This window comes from Microtus pennsylvanicus, chromosome X, assembly GCF_037038515.1.
Source record: "Microtus pennsylvanicus isolate mMicPen1 chromosome X, mMicPen1.hap1, whole genome shotgun sequence".
In the NCBI taxonomy this organism is placed as follows: Eukaryota; Metazoa; Chordata; class Mammalia; order Rodentia; family Cricetidae; genus Microtus; species Microtus pennsylvanicus.
In genome coordinates this window covers 34,129,905-34,155,175 of record NC_134601.1, presented here as the reverse complement: position 1 = coordinate 34,155,175, position 25,271 = coordinate 34,129,905, and the positions used below count along the sequence as shown (strand labels likewise).

The 25,271-nt window shown below is 42.6% G+C and overlaps 1 protein-coding gene and 1 pseudogene across 8 annotated transcripts in view; one reads left to right on the top strand and one right to left on the bottom strand.

Annotated features, from left to right (window-relative positions):
- The first annotated feature begins 4,314 nt into the window (after positions 1-4,314).
- LOC142841008 (vacuolar protein-sorting-associated protein 25 pseudogene) lies at positions 4,315-4,948 on the top strand (annotated as a pseudogene).
- Positions 4,949-8,347: 3,399 nt separating this feature from the next.
- Vsig1 (V-set and immunoglobulin domain containing 1) overlaps positions 8,348-25,271 on the bottom strand; it is a 163,166-nt gene continuing 146,242 nt past the window's right edge. For all 8 annotated transcript variants that reach the window (XM_075958167.1, XM_075958174.1, XM_075958168.1 and 5 more), the window contains 5 exons: positions 21,663-21,861; positions 16,069-16,224; positions 15,588-15,707; positions 10,851-10,992; positions 8,348-9,790 (listed from right to left, as the gene is read on the bottom strand). In XM_075958167.1, coding sequence (XP_075814282.1) covers positions 9,454-9,790; positions 10,851-10,992; positions 15,588-15,707; positions 16,069-16,224; positions 21,663-21,861 — 954 coding nt within the window. In that variant the 3' untranslated portion in view covers positions 8,348-9,453. The remainder of the gene's footprint in view (positions 9,791-10,850; positions 10,993-15,587; positions 15,708-16,068; positions 16,225-21,662; positions 21,862-25,271) is intronic.

The window sequence follows — 25,271 nt, the reverse complement described above, 5'->3', positions numbered from 1 at the left end:
CCAGAACTTGACATTAAAACCCTGTTGCTGAAGACACTACATATTTGAGTTGGAACATGGAGAGATCAAGCTGATCCTCACCTGGAAACTTCATACCTATTCACTAGCTTTATATAATGCTGGGCACATACTGCGCACACTACTAGAGAAGAAAAGTTAGCATCAATTTTACCTAGTCCTGAGAGCTACAATATACATACATGGCCAGTCACAGCCCTTGCTGCAATATCAGCATGAATGTCATGGGAGGAGCCAGCTGCTTTCTGATTGGTCCCACTCCGCAAGTTAAAATACATGACTGGCACTATCACAGCTAAGGACTTGTTGCTTGACAGAGAAGAGCCTACTACTATTACTCTGCTCAAAGGGCTTATGTCATAAATAACTGTTATTCGTGCCAAGCAACTGACATCTTGGGAGTTCACCTTTGCAAAAGACTATTTTGGCTGGGCTTGCCCTGGGAGAGGCCAAAGAAGACTAGATTGGGGGCTCTATGCAGCCATGAGGAGGCCCTGTGACCAACTGAGGAGGATTGCCTGCACCTGTTAGTAAAAATTTGGGGGAATTGCACCCACTTTGTCACTGGTGGGAAGGAATTTTAGCTTCAGTGCAGTATTAAAAGAATCCTAATGATTATACCTATAGATTAGGACAACATCATCCCTTACCAGAGAAACTTCTTTTTTGCAGTTAACTTGGAGACTCAGAACTGGCCAAGCTGCAGTTAGTAAAAGAGACTTTGGAATACTCATCCTTAAAGCTCAGGAATCGTAGAAGAGAAAGGAAGTGAGAAAGAGCCAGAGGCAGTAGATGAATACAAAAAAATGGTGTTTTTCTAACACAGCTGAACAGTTCCACATGGAAACTCACGGGGTTGTGAGAGCATGCACAAGACCTGTACACGCTCAAGCCAGACAAAATTCTAGCATTGAGAGGGGAGGAACATATCCTACCCCCAGCTCAGAAGCTAGTCATTGCTAGCTGCTGGGCGGGTCAATTTTCCTTAAGTGCGTGATTCTGGTAGGTTAACCATGCTCCAGCGGAAGGCCATACAGTACATGGGCACACAAGGATGGGTGCATCAGGGAGGGGGTGGATATGAATTGTATGAAATTCTCAAAAGAACTAATAAGGAATGAGAAAAATCCCGGCCTCCCAGATCTGAATAATCACAGAGAAACTATTAATTACAACACTGCTTGGCCAATTACTTAGGCATATTCCTAGCTAGCTCTTATATCTTAAATTAACCCATTTCTATTATTTTATATTTTACCACAAGGCTTGTGGTTTGTTACTTCTTGCTTCTCTTCCAGCCTGGCTATATTTTGCCCTGCAGCTTTATTCATTAACCAATAAAAAAAGCAGCTTTATTCATTAACCAATAAGAGCACATAAACAGAAGGACATCCCACATCAGCTATCATTATATTCCTATTAGAATGTCCAACATCAAGCTGGGTGATGTGGGAGTTCCCTCTGTGCGCTGTGATTACCATAAATGAATAAAGAAACTGCCTTGGCCTGTTGATAGGGTAGAAGACAGAACTGAATGAAGGGCAGAGCCAGAGAGACGCCATGGAACTTAGCTGGTAAGTCACTGCAATTAATAGAAATGGGTTAAACTAAGATGCAAGAGTTAGCCAATAAGAAGTTAGAGCTAATGGGCCAAGCAGTGTTTTAAATTAATATAGCTTCTGTATATTTTGGTTCCAGGCAGCCGGGACGAACAAGTAGCCCACTCCCTCCAACAGCTGGGCATGGTGGCTATACCTGTAATCCTAGTACACAAGGAGGCAGGTCATGACAAGGTCAAATCTAGTCCTTCCAGGTCCGCTACCCCAAAAAGCTGTTCCATCAACTTCAGCATACTCTTGTTGATATGAACAATAGAAACAATTTTCTAGAATTTCTAGAAATCCTTTGTGTAACAGAAAGGCATGACAAATCAGCCCAGAGCTGTGATGACTGTGATGACTTTTAACTGTTGGGCAGCAAAGTAAATGATTTACCACTCTCACTTAATGGGTATTTGACCAAAATAATGTTGTCTAAGATTAATTAGAATATTTTCTGACTAAATGATGATAAAGTGGAAAAACCATACTGGGTCGTAATTTTAGGGCTTTATAAGCCCCATTTCCTGCCCCGGTGAGATTTAATGGACAAATTTATTATGTCACTAGAAACACGTGCACATATAGGACATATGATGGATGCACAATTGAGACCGAGATGAAATTACTCTGTCCAGACAACCCTTTTGATTTCATTTGAAACAACTAGAGGAGTTCTCCCTTCTTCAGATATTCTTCTCTGGATTGTTCCAATACCCGAAATCTCAAAATTGGCTGATGACCTGAGTTTGAACTCTGGGCCTCAGAAGAAGGAAAGAAGATATGCACATATACAGACAGACAGACAGACAGACAGAGAGAATGATAAACTGGAAATACTTGTGGTTGATATCTGGACAGCCAGAACAACATAGTGGGCCCCTTCCATGAACAAACAAGTTAAAACTTCTAGCTCAATGTGGTGAAACACACAGCAATTGCAGCTCCTCAGGAGGAGGAAGCAGGAGAATCACTTAAGCCAGCCTGGGTAGCTTGGTGAGACCCCACTTCAAAAAAAGAAAACACGAGAACGAGCAACAGCAAGCTGAGGGGAGAACAGACCCTGCAGTTCCCTTAGCTCCTGACCAGCTTAAAATCATGAGCCTTCAAAGACTCACCGAAAATTCTATGTATGGTATAATTCTGACCTCTTAGTGTCAGCAAAAATTGTCATCCCAATAATCTTGCTAAATAAAATGTGGGTATATATACTTGTTTACTCTGACAAGTAAATATTTTGTATTGTATACGTGAAATATACTTGTACACAAATCTGTGCTTAATAAGCAACTGTTTCCTCAATTCGCTAAGAGATTAAATTTTTTTTTAGATTAAAATTTTTGATTGTCTCATTCTACTAGATGAGAGTCTAAATTTTTCTTTAGAAGTAGTTGTGTCATGGTGCTAATAGTTGCAAGCTCTAAGTGTAGTTTGTAAATACGTATATGGTTACTTAATTTTCAAGTTTGTATTTTAAATTCTGGCTTTTCCTTCCACGAGTATATAATTCATTTTGTTGAATTCAGTGAGTTTCAAGCCATCAAAATCAAACAGCCATTCAAACCCCCCAGGATTTGAATATTTGGGTTCATGGACCCTGGAAGTCTATTAAAACTCTGTGTGACTCCTGATCTTGGTTGCCAGTGAGAACACAACTTTAGGCAGAGGACGTGGAGAACCACAAATTAGCACAACCTCATCAGAGAAGTTTCTTTGTGCAGTGTTAATGCAGATGCCCTCATTACAAATGGGATATCTGTATCAACCACACCAAGGCTCAGGGAACATATTAGAACTTGGGAACAAAAAGACTGTAAGAAGCCGGGCGGTGGTGGGGGAGGCAGAGGCAGGCGGATCTCTGTGAGTTCGAGGCCAGCCTGATCTACAAGAGCTAGTTCCAGGACAGGAACCAAAAGCTACAGAGTATCACGGCCACCCTCGTCCTGCAAGGAATGACGCGACCACCGGAGCTCTTCTCACTGCAGTTTATTCCAGGACCTTATTCACAGCAATCTATCTCCTCTTTCTCTTTCCCTTCTTTTTCCTCGACCTCTCTCCTCTCCTCTCCTTTTTTCCTCTCTTCTTGAGCTCTCTCTTCTCTCTTTCTCCCTCTCTCTCTTTCCTTCCTCTCTCTTCTCTCTTCCCCTCTCTTTTCTCTCTCTTTTCTCTCCTTCACTCCTTGACCTCTCTCTCTTTCCTTCCTCTCTCTCCCTCACTCCTTGGCCTCTCTCCTCGGGCAAACATGGGCTGCCAACCCCGAACTGCCAGGTGGGCACTGCCCATAGGCTCACGCATATGCAGACAGCTGATAATCATTGCGTGATCATAGCATAGGTCCGGTCTTAGCCATCTCAGGAGTTGATTATACATCTCCATCAGGTGTGACACCACGCAGCTCCGGTCTTAGCCATCTCAGGAGTTGATTATACATCTCCATCAGGTGTGACACCACGCAGCTCGCTACAACAGAGAAACCCTGTCTCGAAAATCAAAAAAAAAAAAAAAAAGACTGTAAGAGCCAGAGGTTGGGGAAGACTGGAATGGAATAGTATTCCTCTGGAATATGAACATGCAACAGCTATGGTTACCTATACAGAACCGGTGCAAGAGCAATTCTAGCATAAATGAACTTATGAATAGCTATTGAAGGCCTCTGATAGGTTGACCATGCTCCACACGGTTTTTCTGGGCTACTACGATGGCGATGAGTTTCGAGTGGCCGCGGCAGTACCGCTTCCCGCCCTTCTTTACGTTAAGCAGCTGGCCGCCTGGTGCTCTCTGGCTCTGTCCTTCTGCCGCTTGCACAAACAGTCCAGCATGACGGTGATGGAAGCCCAGGAGAGCCCGCTCCTCAACAACGTCAAGCTACAGCGGAAACTTCCTGTGGAGTCAATCCAGATTGTATTAGAGGAGCTAAGAAAGAAAGGGTTGGATAAGAATAAGTCTAGAATAAGTCTAGCTTCCCGATCATGTGGCAGAGGCCAGAAGAATGGGGGAAATTCATTTATCAATGGGTTTCCAGGAGCGGCCAGAACAACGAAGAGGACAAAGAGGACGAAGAGTTCCATGGCCTGGATGAGGCGACCCTACTTCGTGCTCTGCAGGCCCTACAGCAGGAGCACAAGGCTGAGATTATCACTGTCAGTGATGGCCGAGGAGTCAAGTTCTTCTAGCAGAGACCTGTCTCCCTCCACTTCTTACCTCCCACCTTTCTAGGGCTTTCAAAAGGAGACAGACCAAGTGTCCCACAGACTGGATCACTCACTCCACCAGACTCAAAGGGCTCAAGTCCTGAAAGCTGGGACTTAGGGATATTTCCCACATAACCCATTCTGCCTACCCCTGGGACAGGGTGAGCCCACAGTGCCAGGGTCTATAAACCTGACACTTTACATATGTGCAGCCTTCCAGGCAATACGAAGATAGGAAGGCCCCCAAAAAGATGGCCCCACACCCAGGAGTATACAGGCAACACAAATTGGACTTAGTGGGTTATCTCCTCTCTCTCTCTGTCTCTCTCTCTCTCTCTCTCTCTCACACACACACACATCCATCCACCCATCCTTCCTTTCTTTTTTTTTTTTTTGAGACAGGGTTTATTTATATAACAGCCCTGGCTTCCCTGGAACTAGCTCAAACTCACAGAGATCCACCTGGCTCTGTAGTGCTGAACCCAGTGCTGAGTTCTCCCATCATTCCCTGGGACACAGGCTCCGCCCACCTCAATCTGCCTCGCACACAGGGAGGCGTAGTAGGCGTGGCCACGTGGGAGCCATTTGTGGCCATTTACAGGTGACATCATTGGGCCAGTCAATCATCTCTATGTCAATCATCTCCGTGTTACTGCCCCCGTCAATCCTATGTCCTGCCCCTGTCAATCATCCTCTTATTCTGACCCCCCTGTCAATCATCCTCTTATTCTGACCCCCTGTCAATCATCTCTATGTCCCGCCCCCTGTCAATCATCCTTGTATTCCCGCCCCCGGTCTATCATCCTCGTATTCCCGCCCCTGTCAATCATCTCTGTGTCCCGCCCCCTGTCAATCATCGTCTTATTCCCGCCCCTGTCAATCAACTCTATGTCCCGCCCCCTGTAAATCATCCTCATATTCCCGCCCCTGTCAATCATCCCTATGTCCTGCCCCCTGTCAATCATCCCTATGTCCCGCCCCCTGTCAATCATCCCTATGTCCTGCCCCCTGTCAATCATCCCTATGTCCCGCCCCTGTCAATCAACCCTATGTCCCGCCCCCTGTCAATCATCCCTATGTCCCGCCCCCTGTCAATCATCCCTATGTCCCGCCCCCTGTCAATCATCGCTATGTCCCGCCCCCTGTCAATCATCTCTATGTCCCGCCCCCTGTCAATCATCGTCTTATTCCCGCCCCCTGTCAATCATCGCTATATCCCGCCCCCTGTCAATCATCCCTATGTCCCGCCCCCTGTCAATCATCTCTATGTCCCGCCCCCTGTCAATCATCTCTATATCCCGCCCCCTGTCAATCATCGTCTTATTCCCGCCCCCTGTCAATCATCCCTATGTCCCGCCCCCTGTCAATCAACTCTATGTCCCGCCCCCTGTCAATCATCCCTATGTCCTGCCCCCTGTCAATCATCCCTATGTCCCGCCCCCTGTCAATCATCCCTATGTCCCGCCCCCTGTCAATCATCCCTATGTCCCGCCCCCTGTCAATCATCCCTATGTCCCGCCCCCTGTCAATCATCTTCATGTCCCGCCCCCTGTCAATCATCTCTATATCCCGCCCCCTGTCAATCATCGTCTTATTCCCGCCCCCTGTCAATCATCCCTATGTCCCGCCCCCTGTCAATCAACTCTATGTCCCGCCCCCTGTCAATCATCCCTATGTCCTGCCCCCTGTCAATCATCCCTATGTCCCGCCCCCTGTCAATCATCCCTATGTCCCGCCCCCTGTCAATCATCCCTATGTCCCGCCCCCTGTCAATCATCCCTATGTCCCGCCCCCTGTCAATCATCCCTATGTCCCGCCCCCTGTCAATCAACTCTATATCCCGCCCCCTGTCAATCATCTCTATGTCCCGCCCCCTGTCAATCATCGTCTTATTCCCGCCCCCTGTCAATCATCTCTATATCCCGCCCCCTGTCAATCATCCCTATGTCCTGCCCCCTGTCAATCATCCCTATGTCCCGCCCCCTGTCAATCATCCCTATGTCCCGCCCCCTGTCAATCAACTCTATATCCCGCCCCCTGTCAATCATCTCTATGTCCCGCCCCCTGTCAATCATCTCTATATCCCGCCCCCTGTCAATCATCCCTATGTCCCGCCCCCTGTCAATCATCCCTATGTCCCACCCCCTGTCAATCAACTCTATGTCCCGCCCCCTGTCAATCATCCCTATGTCCCGCCCCCTGTCAATCAACTCTATGTCCCGCCCCCTGTCAATCATCTCTATATCCCGCCCCCTGTCAATCAACTCTATGTCCCGCCCCCTGTCAATCATCTCTATATCCCGCCCCCTGTCAATCATCCCTATGTCCCGCCCCCTGTCAATCATCCCTATGTCCCGCCCCCTGTCAATCATCCTCATATTCCCGCCCCCTGTCAATCATCCCTATGTCCCGCCCCCTGTCAATCATCCCTATGTCCCGCCCCCTGTCAATCATCGTCTTATTCCCGCCCCCTGTCAATCATCGTCTTATTCCCGCCCCCTGTCAATCATCTTCATGTCCCACCTTCTGTCAATCATCCCTATGTCCCGCCCCCTTTCAATCATCTCTGTGTCCCTGTTCTCGGATTAAAGACATGTGCCACCACCACCTGACATGGCTTATTTTTTAAAGAGACAATAAGTTAGGAGGATAGTGGAGATGAGGAAGCATTTGGGGGAAGAAAAGGGAGTTAATATTATCAAAATATTCTATGAAATCCCCAAGTAATAAAAATACTATATTAAAAACATAAATCTGTATGTGACGTGTGCATAAGCATTTTCAAATCCATAGTCTTCCTAGACTCACAACGTGATCTGTGATCATAAAAATGGGGAATCAACTATTTTAAATAGTACGAGACTATTTAAAACCACCAATAGTGACAATCTACCTAGTCAACCCACCAGAAATTTGGGCCAGTAGTGATTGACTTCAATGGGCAAGAAAAATAAATTTTAACTACTTAGCCATTTTTGTAATTTTGGTATTTAGTTTACAATATCTAAAATTTAGGTCATTCTCAGGACCTTCAGGAGTTTTCTTCCTATGCCCATCAGGCACTATCTATCCACTGTATTATATTTCATCTAGTAATGGAAACACTGGTGCTTCAAAAATCCCTAATTGACACATCAAAGAAAATAATAAATATTAGTTCTCTTGACTGTAAAATGTCTGTAGAGTCTACCTCAATTGATAAGTGGGCATGATCTACATAGAGAAGAGTTTTTTATTTATTTATTTATCTATCTATTTATTTATTATGTCTGTGTGTATGCCTGCAGGCCAGAAGAGGGCAGCAGACCTCATTACAGATGGTTGTGAGCCACCATGTGGTTGCCGGGAATTGAACTCAGGACCTTTGGAAGAGCAGGCAATGCTCTTAACCACTGAGCCATTTCTCCAGCCCTAGAGAAGAGTTTTAAATCCTAGATGTGACACAGATCTGCTGGAAAGTATTTAGTTGAGAAGAAAGTCAGATATGAAAGATCAGGGAAAAGAAAAGCTAACTTTTAGAGATGGAAAACAGGGCCCAATGGAATTATAAAAGGGGACACAAGAAAACATTGTGGGCTGGTGGAAATATTCTACTTCTACATAGATATGGTGTTTTATGTGTGTACAGTCAAAATGTATACAGCTTATAAATTACGGATAAAAGAATTTATCTTAGTAGTCACTAAATGAGATTTTATTGAGCATTATTATTGGGCCTTAAAATAATATTTCATATAGGATTGATTACACAAGTAAAAAAAAGGGAAATCTACTTGCAAATTTCTTCAGAGTGGGGTGTCAGTGAAAAAGCTTTTAAGTGAAGGGGTTCATCATTGACATAGAGTGAAGGAAGGACAAACTGGGGACTGGTTAAGTCCACCATCCTAGCCTACCGCCCAAACAGATAGCAGCGACAGTGAGTGATGATAACATAATAGCTTTTTCAAAAAAAAAAAAAACTGCCTACAAGACCAACACTTTATGTTCACCAAGAAAGAGTTTAAGTTGTTTGACTGTATACCTTTTTGCAGTGAAAAAAAGTTATAAAAATTGCTATGCTCAAGTGTTGGACACTGAGATGACCTATTAAAGATTTAATATGATAAATTGTAAGACTTTGTTTTAAATTATATGTACTAATTGACACAAACTCTTATTTTGGGGAAATGCTTTTTTTTCTCTAATTTGTGAGCCAATGGTATCAAATTGTTTTCTTAGTGGTAAATATAAAAAATCATTTGGGAAGAAAGCTTATCCTAAAATGAATATTGAATCATATTAACTCTCCCTTATCATGTGTACATGTGACCCATGAAACAGAGTGACTACAAATACAGAAAATATGTTTGTGAATACATTGCCAACTAAATTAGAAATGAGCCACTCATCTTGGCCTTGTCATTTGTTATGTTTACGTATTAGTAGTTTTAAGTAATCTATACTAAAAACAAAGAACCTTTGCATTTCTTTAGTAGTTGCCTTGGTTTATTTATTTTGAATTAATGGTGAGTATGAGCATGTTGTTAGATGAGGGTTGTCCACGAAGGAAGGACAAACTGGGGACTGGTTAAGTCCACCAAACATTAAAGGCCAGGAATGGGTTCGTAAGTGAGAACTGCCGTACTTAATGCCACACGTCTCTACACCTATGCCTTAACTGAATCCTTCCCCTCCTCGCGCAGGGGCTCAACTATAATTCCAGGCTGAGGCTCAGGCTCAGGCTCAGACTCAGGCTCTGTCTCTGGCTCCAGCTCCGGTTCCAACTGAATCTCCATCTCGGGCACTGGAATAGGCTCTGGTTCAGGGTCAGGCTGTGTGGTGGTTTCAAGCTGGGGGTCAGGCTCGTATTCTGGCCCTGAGATGGCAGTAGGAGGTTCAGTGGACTGGGCGCCATGGATGGAAGATGGATGAGTTGCTTCTAGCTGGATCTCTTCAGATGGAATGACTTTATTGTCTTGGGAATGGCTTGCCTTTGTCATTGGCCTGTAAGAAAAAAAAATCCCCAGAAAAACCCTAGGGAACTTTGAACTTGAATACTTCACATGAAGTCATACACTATAGCCTTAGTGACAAATAGGTCCTAGACCAGTGGTTTTCAAACTTCCTGATACTGTGACCCTGTAATACAGTTCCTTGTGTTGTGGTTACACCCTGCCCCCAACCATAAAATTATTTTCGTTGCTACTTCATAACTATAATTTTGCTACTGCCATGAATCATAACCTCAAAGGTTTAGGCCATCTGTTTGTTCTGATGTTTTGACTTGCTGTCAGACCACATGTGTCCATTTTGGAGTTCAGAAAGTCCAAGAAAGACACACTAGCATTTAAAAGGTGGACAGCTGAGAGAGTCTGAGAGGGTAATAAGGCGTTTGAGGGTCAAATCCATGGTTCAGTTGCATCTGTGTCTACAACTTGTTAGTTTAAGACTTAGGGTTCCTAATTGTGGAATCAATTAGGTTAAATTAATTAAATCAATTAAGTTAAATCAATGAAAGTAAATCCAGGGAAGGACACACCAATTGCTTATCCAATAGCAAATGGCCAGTCATGAAAACATGCATACAGGTAACTTTATCCAAACTGAGTAGGTCGTCTTTAGGCATATATATATATATATATATATATATATATATATATATACTTGTATACACACAATGATAATGAAAAAAGGCAATGAATTTGAAAAAGAGCAGAGAGGAGTATATGGGAGGATTTGGAGGGAAGGAAGGGAAGGAGAAAATGCTGTAATTATAGTCTCAAAAATATAAAAAAAATTTAAAAAGAAGAGGGAAAGGTGAGCAGGTGGATAAACATTGCCCTACACTGCAGAAAAAAATTGCAGTGTAGCTAAAAGCACAGGCGTTGGGCCAACCAAATTCTGATTTTCCTGGACCCTATGCACTTTTGCCTTCGGAGGTCTCCTGTTACATTAAAATAGCCACAATTATGTTTATGGCTGTGTTGGTGTAAAGATAAAAATGTCTTTTCTCTGACCTAAAAGGTCTTTTGTGATGATGAAATTAGCTGACATAAGGGCTTACTCAAGTTCCGTGCTCGGGTTGAAGTTCCTCTTCCTTTGCTTTGACTTAACTTTGTTCCGTGCAAAGCACACCACACAGACGATGACAGCAGCGCCTATCAGGGCGCCAATCAAGGCCCCAATGATGATCCCGACTTCTGGATCTGAAGGACACAGACAGGCAGTTGGTAAAACCAAACACGTTTTCCTCTTATATATATGCATTTGAGACTGATGAAAAATGATCTGGAAGGCTCACAATGCAAGAAAGTGACAGGTACAGGTGGAAGGAACAGAAATTCCCAGAATTCTGCTAGTAGAGGTCCTTGACTGTGCAGCTTAACATGTGAAGAAAACTGTGGCCACTTGGCAGGCAAGCTTGTTTTTCAATCCATATTTAGGGAATAGAGTTTTCAGTGTGCCTTTATGTGGTCAGAGACATGTCATGGCAATCTGGTAACCAGAAACATGCTCTGTTGGAGACAAGGACATTTCATCAGCTTTCCTAAGGCCTAAGTGAAATAAAATAAAAAGCTTCCCCATACACTCCCTGCTCATGAACTCTATGAGCAAAAGGACATGGCCATTTGGATAAACAGGCATCTGGTTTGTTACATCAGTCTATGGAAAAATTGAATGAGTGCGAGACATTCCAGCTGAGCACCAGGCCTCCAAGCCCAGACATGTCGTCCCTGACAGAACATGTCTGGGTCATAAGCCAGCCCATACCCATATATTTCCCCTTAAACAAGGATCGACTGTTTATATTTTGAAATGAAAAACTAAGTTTGCATAATAAGTCCCTCATCTTCTTATGATGGAAGAAATCCATGTAGCTGGGCACAAAAGGCTGAGGCAGAAAAATCCTGAGTTTCCAGACAGCCTGGGCCATATACATGGCAAGACCTTGTCTCACAAAACCCTCAATGGGACAGCTCAGCTATATCAGCAAGACTGGGGGAGCCCTGCAGAAGAGGGGATGGAAAGAGTGTAAGCCGGAGGATGGGCAGCAGAAAGACATCTGGGTGTGATGCAGCTGTTGCACTCACGAAATCACAAAGGCTGTGGCTGTCTGCACAGGACGGAGCCCTTGAACATTTCATCGTGAGTGAGTGAAGGACCCCCTCTGTGGCGGACTACCGGCAATCAACAGATGTTGGAGGAGGGAATGCCATTTTCTTCAGTGGTATATCCACTGATAAACTGGCCTCGCTCCAGTAAATATTCTCCCACCAATGCTTTAGGCAAAAAACTCTAATTAAATTCAGTAGGCTACGAAAAAGAAGACATGAAAGGCGGAGGGGACTTGTTGAGAAAATGGGAGCTAGTGTGAGAGAGGCAAGTGAGGGGGGATGGGGGACTGAAAATGACTAAAAGTCATTATATAAATGTATGAAACAATCAGATTGGTGAGTAACCCAACTATCATCATGGAGCCATCATCCAGCAACTGACAGAACCAGATGCAGAGAGCCACAACGAAGCCCCAGGACAAGCTCCAGGAATCCAGTCGAAGAGAGAGAAGAGAGCAAGGGAGGTCAAGATCCTGAGGGGGAAATCTACAGAGGCAGCGGAGGCAAGCTCGTGGAAACTCATGAACTCTAGACCGACAGCTGTGGAACCTCCATATGTGGGAGGCAGTGGTGAAGCTTGGACTATCTGAGGGGCACCTGGCAGTAGGACCAGGATCCATCCCTGGTGCATGAGCCAGCTTATTGGAGTCCATTCCCTATGGTGGGATGCCATGCTCAACCCTAATGCAGAGGGAGAGGCTTGGTCCTGCCCCAACTTAATGTGCCAGACTTTGTTGACTAACCATGGGAGCCCTTAACTGTGGGGGGGAATGGATGGAGGGTCAGCTGCGGAGGGGGAGGTGGGGGCAGGAAGAGGGGTAGGGGGAAGAACTGTGGATGGAATGTAAAATAAAATTTAAAAAAACAAATTAAAATTTATTTAAACTAAACAAAAATAATATCTTAATTGTTAAAGTAAATAACATTAACAATTAAACAGTTCTAAACTTTTAACAAAGCAGCGTTCTCTTGACCCACCCCAGCCACTGGTGGGACGATCCAAAACTGCTCTTGCCTACAGACTTGTATTACACTTGCTCTTAGATGGCCTCCCATTTCCCAATGTTCATTATTCCCTCCTGAATTTCAAAGCACTCCTCATCTCCCACCACAATCTCCTAATACAATTATAATACTATTTTAATAAAACTTTATGTTTATAAAAATTAAATATTGTTCACAGCTCAGAAACATCCATCCTCTGATTCTGTGTTGTTCAGCATTTTAAAATGCTTTCCCTAAGGTCACTAACTGCCTCATTTGGGGGGCTTTACTTAGTGTTTTAATACATTCTCACTAGTTTTGAAATCGGGAGGAAATAATCACTTCCTTTCAATAGACTCGAACACAATGGCTGTCTCTTTATAATGGTTCCATCTCCCAGTGATCTTTTCTGTGGCTCTTCCTCGTGTTCCTTTGCCACTAACCAATTATCTTCCTACAGCTGCTGCTCTGCTTTTGTTCTCCACCCAGCCTACCAATTTTATAGAAACAATAGCCTTTGCTGGTACCTTCAAATACCAGCTCAAATAGTACTTGGTCAGCGCAGCTGCTCCAGAGCTGTAACCATAAGTGGTCCTCTTTTGGTGTCTATCCCTGTATGGACCTATATGATAGCGTTTAGCACATACAGTCTTTGCTTAGCCCTCTAGCTGAATGGAGAGCTCCTTGAGTGAAAGACCTTTCTTCTTAACGTCGGTCTCTGCATCACCTATGATGATCCATAGTAGATAGCCAATAGGTGACGTAGGAAGAAGATAAGGACAGGAGGGCAAAGAAAGGAAAGGAAGCAAGAAGGGAGAGGAGAGGGAAGAAGGAAAGCCAGGAGAGTGCTGGAGATCATTGGAAAGAAGACTCGGGTACTAGTCTTACATGACTGGACATCCGCCACGTGTGTCTATCTCTAGAAGGGTAGGCAACAATTGAGTGAGGAGTAAAGAAAGACAACAGAGAACCATGCCTGTACAGACAGGTCTCAGGAGAAAGGCCAGAGGAGAGAGCTGAAAGTAATGAGAGTGGGGGGCAGATGGCAAGGCTCTAAGTGCTCAAGCGAGCCCTAAGAGGTTTGGGAGACATCTCTCGTGAGGGCTTGTCCCAGGATTGACCTAGTCTATCAGTTTCAAGGCTCTTTAACTATGAATCTCAGAGAGCAAGTAAGTGCCTTTCAACTGGAAGACTGAGGTGTTGCTCATGTAGCAAGTATAGTATGGGAAACAATTTAATACAAATAGTAACAATAGTACTCATCAGGTATTGTGATTGCAGATAGAGCTGTCTGGTTACTATAGGCAGATTTTTGCCTTTAAACTTTTGGGTTTTATTTCTTATTAGAATGTAGATACTGCATTATGGGTATAAATATGTTTTCCTGGATGTATACATGTAACTTAGATCATGTCTACGTCCCTGTTACTGTATCTCGTTCTACTTCCACTCCCCTCCCACTGGTCCCCCTTTGTCTTCCTTAACAGCCCCCTTCTACTTCCATGTCTTCTTCAAAATCTAAATCCTGCCTACGAAAGAAAACATGATATTTCTCTTTCTGCATCTGGCTTACTTCACTCACTATGGTAATTTTCATTTCCATTTTCCTGCAAACCATATAATGCTAGTGAACTGGGGTGTCCATCAGGTGATGACAATCTGTGAGTCTGTAGCATGGAAATAAACAAGCTTATCCAGCTTTCTCTGGGGCATGCTGACTTCAATTCTTTTAGTTATAGACCCAGAAGTGGTACAGCTGGTAATTCTATTTTTAGATTTTTGAGGAAGCTTCAGACTGATTTCCATTGTGGTTGCTTTAATTCACATTCCCACCATCAGCATGTAAGGATTCCTTTTCCTGCATATCCTTGTCCACGTTTGTTGTTTGAGCTCTTGATGATAGTCATAAGACTGGGGGGAAATGGAAGCTCACCATAACTCTGATAGCATTTCCGTGATGGTGAAAAACACTGAGAATATTTTTTCATATATTTGTTGTCTATCTGTAATTCTTCTGAGACCTGTCTTACAAAACATCTGCTTATTTACTGACCGGATTATTCGTGTTTAATTCTTTTGCTCCTCATCTATTCCAAGTGTCAACCCTCTGTTGGCTAAATGGCGGTAGAGGATTTCCTTCCGTTCTCTAGGCTGCCTAGACTGAATGAAGATTCATTTTGCTGTGCAAAAGCTTTTAAATTTCACGCAAGAACAAGCTTATTTATCAGTTCTCGCTATTATTTTTCTGATCTACCAAAAACCTGCTCAGAAAGTCCTGCCTGTGCCTTATCTTGGAGGGTTTCCCTGTATTCTAGAGGCCAGTCTTAATAAGGCAGTCAAGAAGCAGGAAGTCTGGGAGGCATATATTTGAAACGGATAGCTAAGGGACTAGCTGGAATTATCAACTGCAAAAGAGAGAGCATCCCAGACTGCTAATGACACTGCTGGTTTTTATTTGTCCAAGAGTAATACCTACTTTTTAATGATGCTTAAATAAACTACCCGGTGAAGAATTTAGGGAACATATTACTATGTAGAAATGAGAGACCTGGATGGCCATCCATTATCAACTTACCAATAAAGCACAGACATCTCCAGAGAGGCAAGAAGGACTAAGGAGAGACCCTAATTCATCTGTTCGATGGGCAGGCCCAGACTACTTAACTGAAGGATAAAGTATGAAAGCCATAGAGCCAACTCACGTGAAGAGGTTAAGTCAATTTCACAGGAACTATTGCCGAGACTGTTGATGGCAGTGCACTGATAATAACCTTGCTTAAAATTTGTCAGATTTCCGATAACCAAAACTCCAGTGGCCGAGTCTGTCAAAACAAGAACACAGAATTTTTAAGATCTCTTGTTATGTTAGTGTACGCTGTTTAATGCCCGCCCACTTTCTCACAGCGGCCTCTCTTGAGATGAATAGGCTCCACCTAGGTCTCTCGCAATGCTCTACAAGCAGCCCAGCAAAGGCCCTCCGCATTCACCACCTCTCAGCCGAATTCTAGACTCCGAGAAACAGACACACCACAATCCTCATGTTAGCAGGCAGGTATCATGTTAAGCACATGTCTGCTCCAGACACACACATGCACACACTGCCATCAAGGAAAGAAACATTTGAGGACCTCAGGCAAGCATCGAGGAGCACATCCAGCGGAAGTTAGGAAAGGCAATACTCACCGAAGCTTTCTTTTACTGGCACAATGGTGTTTCCCTCAATCTTATACCAGTAATATGCAGGGGACGGTGTTCCAACGGCAGAAAGGCAAGACAAGGAGATTGGGTAGCCTGCTTCTGGTCTTCCTTGGATGGTACAAAAGGGCTTGGAAGGTTTGACTGTAAGGCAAAGAAAAAAGTGAGCTTCCTGTAAGAAACTGACAGTTTTGTGACATTGGCAGCCACTTTCTCGCTTTCACTGTACAGATTATACGGGCATTTGCTTATTTAGTTTATTCTTAGAAACCTTGCTCTGGGCAGTTTTCTGCTTGTACCACCAGATGGGAGCAGAGCACTTCAGCTACGGCGACCATCTAGTCAGGAGGCCATTAAGATTCAAATAGTGTCTCCTCTGTCTGCCTTGTCCCCTGATTTATAACCATGCATTTCCTCATTGGATCCTAAAATATGCCTTTATTAAAACAGCCAAATGTAACCGAACTCTGAGTAGAAACATAGCTTGTGCTTTAAAAGCCATCTTAAATGAAAACAGAGCCCTTAAATACTTGGAGATAAAACCTTTCTAGAAATTCCTTTTAAAATAGTCCACTAATACTTCCTTTTTTTTCTATTCCTTTGTGAGGCTAAGGCAGTTTTTCATTTATTCATCTATAGGTGACCCAAACTCTCTGGAAGGCTTGAATTTGCCCGAGTCCTCCTCAGCAGAGGAGCCCACTTTGCATTGGTGCTATATGATGTTACAGTCTCGATTTTTCTGCCACTTGGCAAGCATTTAGCTAGGTGCCGTCTGTCTATCCAGTACTGGACTAGGTGCTGCCGAAGTGGAGCTAACGGTGGTGAGAGATGAGATAACAGAACACTGGGGTTCGCAGTAGGGAGGGCGCTGTATTACACGTTTTGCACGGGGAACAGGGAGACCAAGGAAGGAGTTTGAGAAAGGTAGTAATGATGTTCTTTCTAGTACTTCCCATATAGCTCTCTCTGATACTGAGGGTCCCTGGACCAAGGGAAAGGTGATTCAAGAGGTATTAAGAAAATAGTCACAGGAGCTAGTGACCAGCTAGCTACCGAGGAAAGTAAGGATCTATGCTGATTCCCAGGCTTCGGATTCTGTATCCATGATCCTGCCACCATCCAAGAGAAAGAATTCAGGTAGAAGAACAAGCTTTAGAGGATGGGATGAGGAGGAAGGAGAGATGCTGGGGGCAGTTTGGGACATGCCGTTTTTCAGCTGCTTATGACAACACCTGGACAGAGACCTGGATCAAGGAGACGCTCTCTGGGTAACTGTGAATCACAATCTCACTTTATGCCACGTAGTCTGTCCCTAATAACACACACGGGTGATGACTGTAAGTTTTGGATGTACTTTCCAATGAACAGCCATCCTTTGGTTTTCTGTTCCTCTGGTTAGTTGGTTGGTTGCTGGGTTTGAACTTGAATCTGGCCTCTACCTTCCAAGTACTAGAATTACAGGCATATGATACTGTACCCAGCTCTTCTTCCTTATCTTAATCCATCCCTCTAGCATCTAATTTATGAAATTTATAACTTAAATGCTTCAGACTACCCATTGATTCTCCTGGGACATGTGATCACAGATCTGGATCCACACAGAACCAGAGCTATGCAACTTTACCTTATAGATATTTGGACAAGTTATGTAACTGAACTAAGCCTCGAGTTGTCTCATCTATAAAATATGAATAAGAAATGATCTAACCTCTGGCCAGCCAAAAGTAAATATCATAAACAAAGCATTGCACATGGAATTGCTGTTGGCTATGGACTGGACTAATTTTTGATACTGAAATCAATCTTCTACTGGCTTCTGCTCTGATAAGCCATCTCAGACTCAAACCCTTGTATGCATGAAGAAGACAGGTATAAGCACAACTCTTTAAAATGCTCCACTATCCTTTGAAAACTGGTGTCTTTTGAGTTAGAGAATTTTTCTATTTAGATTTCAATACTCTCCCTATCAATGGCTTTCTGAGATGGGAAAAACTTGATTCACCTACCTTAAACTAGGCCATTTAACTATACCATTCAACTAAGATTAGGCTTAGTGTCTTTACAAAATGGTGTGACTGCTATAGCCCCTGTATAAGAACAGAACAATCTGAACAGAAAAATGTGGGCATTTCAACATTAAAAGTCAGGCACCAGGACTAAATTATACATAGCAAACTAGAATAACTGGCACTCATTCACTGAGGCTAGATTCAAATCTAGATTAGGCTTCTTGTTGTTCTTTTTCTCCTTCTATCTCTCCTTTTTTATTATTAACAAAACACTAGCTGACTCATTTTGAGACAAGCTGCAAATCTATATATCTTCTAAAACTACTGAATCCGAATTGAGCTTGACATTTCATCGAGCTAAAGTACCCCCAAAGAGCTACTATGTTTTACTGGCAAAGCCATTGATCTACCCTTTGGCTTTATTGCTTTCATCAGGATTTGGGTGGAAGGAAAAGGCTCATCCCAGAAGACAGATGAAAATGCTTCAGTGTGTTCACAAAGCTCCTCTAAATTAATAATTTTTATGCGCCAAACTGCAGAATGGAGATGGTGCTCATTCCAAATGTACACATAATAATTATTCAGAGTCGATGTGGGTGTTTTTCAGAGATTGATTTTAGAGTGTTGTCATGACTAATGGAGGTCTCTTAAATGAATGGCCATCCAAACCACCTGCTTCTCGGCTCCTGGCTGCTTTCTTCACCTGAACTGTATGTACCCTGCCACTTCAGCCTCTGCTCTACCTGCCACGTTCTTAGGCATCCTTCCTCGGCCAGCACAAGTCTCTTACCCTGATAAGCCTTCTCTGGTTCCCCTTCTGTAGCTTTCTCTGTGCCTTCACAGCTCTCCTCCCACTCAAAGTGTTCGTGCAATCTGTCTCTTTCACCAGATTGGATTTTTGGAGGGCTGGGACCCTATTTTTTACATCTTACTATTTCCATTGCTTAGAACAGTAACTGAGGCATGTTCCCGGGCTCTGATGAAGGAGTGCATGAATGTAAAGCAAATACACGGGATTGATTGATATCCATGCTCGGTGAGAAATGTCTCAAGGATACATGGCTATACTATACCCACGTTCATAGCTGTTTACCTATAAACATATATACATCATGGGTAGAGTATAACATTTTGCGTAATATACACATTGGTGTAGCATAGCATTTAGAAAGGAGACCAAGAAAGGGTACTATTAGGTGATGAGAAGAGATGGAATGCAGGCAAAAGGACACATGAATCATAAAAGAGAATATAAAGCTAATTGGTTTTCTAGTTTCAATTGACTCATAGATTTTTCGTTTTTATAATGCGTAACTGACATTGAAAGGGGAAAGGCCTAAGAGCAAAGCTCCATGACTTCAGCATGGCCATTCTAATTTTTCATAAGATCATTGGGTTGCATTGAGCTTGGGCCTGGGTAAGTGTCTGAGTGGTTACCATAATCTACCTGTGGGACATTTTTATTTGTGAGTTCATTACAATAAACAGATTCTTTTAATGTAGTGCTATGAAGAACCATCCTCGGTGGTGTATCAGTTAACCCTCCGACCCACCCATCTCTACTTGTCCCAGGCCCAATCAGGGTGTTCATGTGCAATGGGACTTGAGAATTGTGAACAGACTTTGAAAATTTAGAGATAATTTACTATCACTAATTTCTGGAAAGTTGAAACTCATAGGAAAACCTTGTTCTTTTCTGAATTAATGAAAATGGAATTTTTGAGTATGTCTGTGGAAGGAAATCCCATAGATTGTTTAGTATCTTTATTTTATGGTTTCTGACTGCTTCAAGAAAAATCATGACAAACTCATGACAAGACTTATCTGACCCAAAGACTCAAAGGGAAGAAAAAAAAAACTAGCTTAAGATATCTTTGACTTGTGGAAATTCACTGGGAATCCTCTGAACTTCAAATTTAAGAATATTAACCTTCTTGTCTAGCTTATCTCAGGGCTATTTCCAAGCCTTTTCTTGAAAATTGCTTCTGCTCAGATCACCCCAGAGACACAGAGGCAACAGAAAATCATTAGACGATTAATCCCTCAAATTACTTGAACATTAAAAGGCTCTTTAATCCCCAGCACCTAATTGGATTCTCATAATAAATCAGTAAAGAAGACAGACTTAAAATCTATCTTACATTGGCCAGAGAGTAGTGGACTGCATTGTATGAGGTCACCAGGAACAGAAAAAGGTCTAGAACCTAAGTTTACTGATTTTCCGTCTCGTGGTTCTTGGCCTTCTTACCACAGTTTTCCCCCATATGACTGATCTTATGAACTGTCACACAAATTGTCCTAGCAATGGGTTCATCTATTCCTATGCTCCAAAGCCAAGCACAAGGCTCAGCACAATAAAATACAACTGATTTGAGAAAACCCTCTCTTAAATATTAGCTCTGATGTAACATTTCCCTCTTACTTAGGAGGGTAAATACGATGGCAGACCATCAATTTAAGCATCAATTGGTGCCTTTTAAAATCACATAGGGTAGCAAGACAACTGTGGATAGTTCTCGTAGATGTGTATCTTGCTGTCATTTGTTGCTTCTTTCAACCAACTATCTAGTAGCTGACTTGGCCTACTACTTCCTTTCCAGTGATTCATATACTCAAGCCGACGGGAGCAATGACTAGGCCAGCTCCATTCGGGCTACTAGTAAGGGCTTCAAGCCCGTTCCCCTCCCTTTAATACTTTGTACTTTAGAGTCTGTAAATAGGTACTCAGCCCCTGCTGTGTTCTCTTGAGTTTGAATGATCCCCAGAAAGCAAACAAACTGAGTATCCCTCATGGGCAGAAGCCATGTCTCCATCACCACCAAGCCTTTATTTCCTTTTCCAAAGTAGGGAAACCATAAATCCTGAATAAATAAGTTCTTCCAAGCCTAGTTTGAGAGTAAATGTGACTTGTCCAATATCATATAATAAATACATGTTTATCATAACTTAATTCTTAATAATGCCTTAACAAGTAACATTTTCCAAATATCACTAGCATTTTTAAAAAGGGAGCCCCCCCTCCACGGATCAAAAATAAAATTAAATAGTTACATAGCAAGCTCAAGGCTAGCTAGAGCTAGCTATGGTTTCATGAGACTCTGCCTCAAAACAAAACAAAATATAATAAAAAATAAATATAAACGAAGTGGATGTTTCTGCCTTTTAAAGAATCAGTTCTTGGTAAGAACAGTGGTTGGCTTGAAAAAGAGAATAAGTAGGTTGACAATTGTTTCTTGTAATTAAGTGTGGCTTTAATTACAAGTTCCTCCTGGAAGAGCTCATTGGTGATCATTTGGTGGGACAAAGTTTGTCTCACTGTATCCTTTCAAGCTAGGGATCCTATTGTTTCTGTACATTTTATGCTAATTTTTAGGTATCACTATACAGATTAAGTTGGAAAACTCTCTATTGATAAGATAAATCTTAAATTAATAAAATGGTCTCTGGCAGTGAAAGGAGCAGGGAGAATATTTAGCCCCAGGGACATAACTGACACCATAACCCAGTGCTTTGACTAATTCACTGTCTTTAGTTGCTTCAAGAAAACAAAAGACATGAAAAGAATGCCCATACCTAACACAGTGACAGCAAGAATGCCTTGGTTTTTGCCGACAAAATCTGGAGGGTTATTGACATCACAGATGTAAACTCCACTGTCCGCTGGTTGCATCTGCAATATGGTGATCGATGCGTTCTCTGGATTAGTTGACCCTATAATTCGATCCTTGAATTGCCCAATAGCCGAAGCTTGTCCGCCTTCATAGTAGTAAATCTAGTGTAGAAAAATAGTAAAACTGAGAACCTGAGAGTATCCAGTGATATGGGAGAGTCTTCTGTTTTGTGTTGATTTCATTGGTTAAATAAAAAAAAACTGCCTTGGCCCTTTAATAGGACAGAAAATTAGGTAGGCGGAATAAACAGAACAGGATGCTGGGAAGAAGGCAATGAGGTCAGTCGCCATAGCTCTCCTCTCCGAGATGGAAGCAGGCTAGAATCCTTCCCAGTAAGCCACGACCTTGTGATGCTACACACATTAATAGAAATGGGTTAAGCAAGATGTGAGAGTTAGCCAGTAAGAGGCTAGAGCTTATGGGCCAGGAAGTATTTAAAAGAATACAATTTGTGTGTTATTATTTCCGGGCTAAGCTGGCCATATGGGATCCGGGTGGGAACATAGCCTGCCGCTCCTTACTACAATCCAGAATGAGGAGAAATTTCCAGAAAGTCCCTTCTATCTGTGGTCCCTGTAGCCAAGATTTCTCAGTTCAGTGGGGCATTTAACTTTTTGACTGCATATGTCATTACCTCATTTGCCTCTAGCTCTGTGATGTCACTAGATCAGAGACTAGGAAGCTTATTTTACAGAAAAAGAGACAATTGGAGTCCAGAGGATTTAACTTCTAACCTTTGGCTAGGAAAACAAGCATTCACCTGCTTAGTCTACCTGGTAGAAACTCACCGTTACATAAGCTAGATCTCAAGAGGTATTTCCACTTTATGAACTTCTGATTTGAGTTTACCTTGCCCACTGAGACTGTTCTCCCTAAAAGCTCAAATGTTCATGTTTCTTTCACGCATACATATCTCTCAGATTGTGCACTTGGATACATTCTGTTTGTTAGAAGTAAAATACTTCAGGGCAGACTATTCTGTGAGAAATCAATTGCTCTCATTCTCTCATAGTAGCCGTGGTAGGATAAAACCAGGTAAACCAGCAAAAGGCCTACAGTGTGCTTGGTCCATGTTACCTGCCATCTTTCTCTCCATGTCAAATAGCAGAGCTAAGAACTTCGGGTGACACATCTGAAGGCCCAGGATTCACTTGTTGCTGCTGTTGTTATCTTTACAATGTACTGAACTTGAGCCAAGCAGGGACATAAACCTGCAGTCTCAGTCTCTTGGGGACCACCTAAGCTAAATAGCAAGACTGTCTTTACAAACACTCTCATGAATGCTCAAGCAAGACCAAATCCTCCATAGAGGGGAAAGGTGGGCATGAAGTCCACTCCTAACTGAGGAACAATTGGCAACTGATAGCTGCTGAGAGAAAGAGCCAGTTTTAAGAGTGTTGTCCCTGATAAGTCAACTGCCCTCCAATGGAAGGCCGCCCATGCAAGAATATATAGGCAGTGCAGATTGGATTTGATGGGTAGCAAAAGAGAGGACACAAAGTCGGGTGGGTAGGGAAGCGGGTGGGTCTGGGAAGAGTGTACAGGGGGCAAATATGCTCAAAACATATTGTATAAAGAAAAGCTACAAGGAGTTAGTGACTGCAGAAAGAGGGAGAATCAGTATTTCCCAGGGATGAGCCTCCTAATTGGTTATTCAGTACCAAGTGGCCAGCTCTAAAAATATATACATATGGACAACGCTATATGGACCCAACGGGTTGTATTTATATATTTACTCTTATATATGTAATAATAATAATTAAAGAAAAACACATGAATTTGAGAGGGACCACAGGGGAAGGGAAGATAAGGGAGAGGAAGACAGGAAAGGGAGGAAAGAAATAATTTAATACAGTACACATATACAAAATTTAAAAATAATAAAAATACTAGTATTTAGCAACATTATTAAAAATAAATTTTACAATAAAATAATTGATTAAAGAAAGATCTGAATTCTACTTACATTTACATTAAATTGCATGGCTCTTAGGTATTAATGGCATCCATGGGATAAGAGTGACATGGTTGAGAGAAGTCTGAACTAAGTGTCACAAGATCTAGGCTTTCCCCACGGCTCTGCCTCTGATGTGATGTAGTCACATAATTCCCTAATTATGTCTCCATAGCAACTCGCTGAGTGATAAGAGGCAAAGAAAGCTAATCTCTCTAACCTTTAGTTTCCAAATGTGCACAAGGAGCTAGAACCAAGTAGGACAGTGATTTCCAGTGATGTCCACATGAAAACCTACTAATGTTAATATACACGAGAGAAGCACATGGAGCATAGCAAATATGTAACTTCATGGACATTGTTGCATAGGTGACACTAAGGTCTTTGGATTTAAAAAGTCTCAGTCAATATAGAAAGGATTAACTGAAAAATAGTTCTGGGGATACACGAGTATGACAGAAATTATGAGGCTAGGGCATGAGTGGCTGCACCTTGGGAATCACTAGATGAGGTAATATGATCTGAGTTCCCTTCCCAATACACACATTCTGTGTACACAGTTTGCGAAATTAATATAAATGTGTGTCATTCCACAATTGGTGCTTATGTCCCGTAAATTGGGATTGCTGTAGTCTAATGAGACAAGTTATTTTCATAAAATCTTCTAGATGGCTCTTCCAGTTCATTTACTTCATTAGCCTGACTTTAAACAAGAAACTGAAGCCAGGGGAGGATTTAAAAAATGTTAAAAGTAAGTTGAGGGATGGGTGTGACATTGAATGGCAGAGCGCTTGCCTAGCACGGATGGTGTCTTATTTTCCACCCTCGGCGAGGAAAAAAAGGGTGAAACACAAAAGCAAAATAAGTTTAAGCAGAAGTAGAACCAGTTTCCCTAATTCCTTGCCCAGGGCTCTTTACCCAATCTATTAAAAAAGAGAAAACAGTCAGAAAAACCAAAAGATGTTATCTAGTGCACTTCAAACCTCTTCCCCTTTACACAGAAAGGCAATGTTAAAGCAAGACCAACAAGCAGAATTTTGAGGGAAAATTTTTTAAAAAATGAGCATAATTAAAGTGAAAGGAACTTATTCTCTCCTTTGTCTCCTCTAACATTCTTTCCTGCCCTAAATACAGTATCCTATACTTCGTTTATTCATGCCTCCGGAACTGAAACCCTGATGACATGCGTTTGACAGAGAACCCAGAAAGCTACGATTAACTCAAGGTATTCAAATGAGACAGGGATAGATTTAACTTATCAAAGGACTGTGCTACCCCGGCAGGAAACACTAAAATATATTTACTTCTTAATGAACAGCGTGAGGTCCTGTGGTCACTTACCTGGAACACAGCCTGCTGCCATCAAGACAGTCCTTTCTAACCTAAGCCTCTGACCAGTCCCTCTGCTCCCAAGAGGACGTAGGCCAGCCCTGCTTTGTGACATCTGATGATGTCACAGTGAGATACAGCATCAATCCTGCCACAGGAAGTCCTAAAGGATCTAGGTGAAGTGACCTTGATTATGTAGAAATGAAGGCTACAGAATACTTTTAAGGC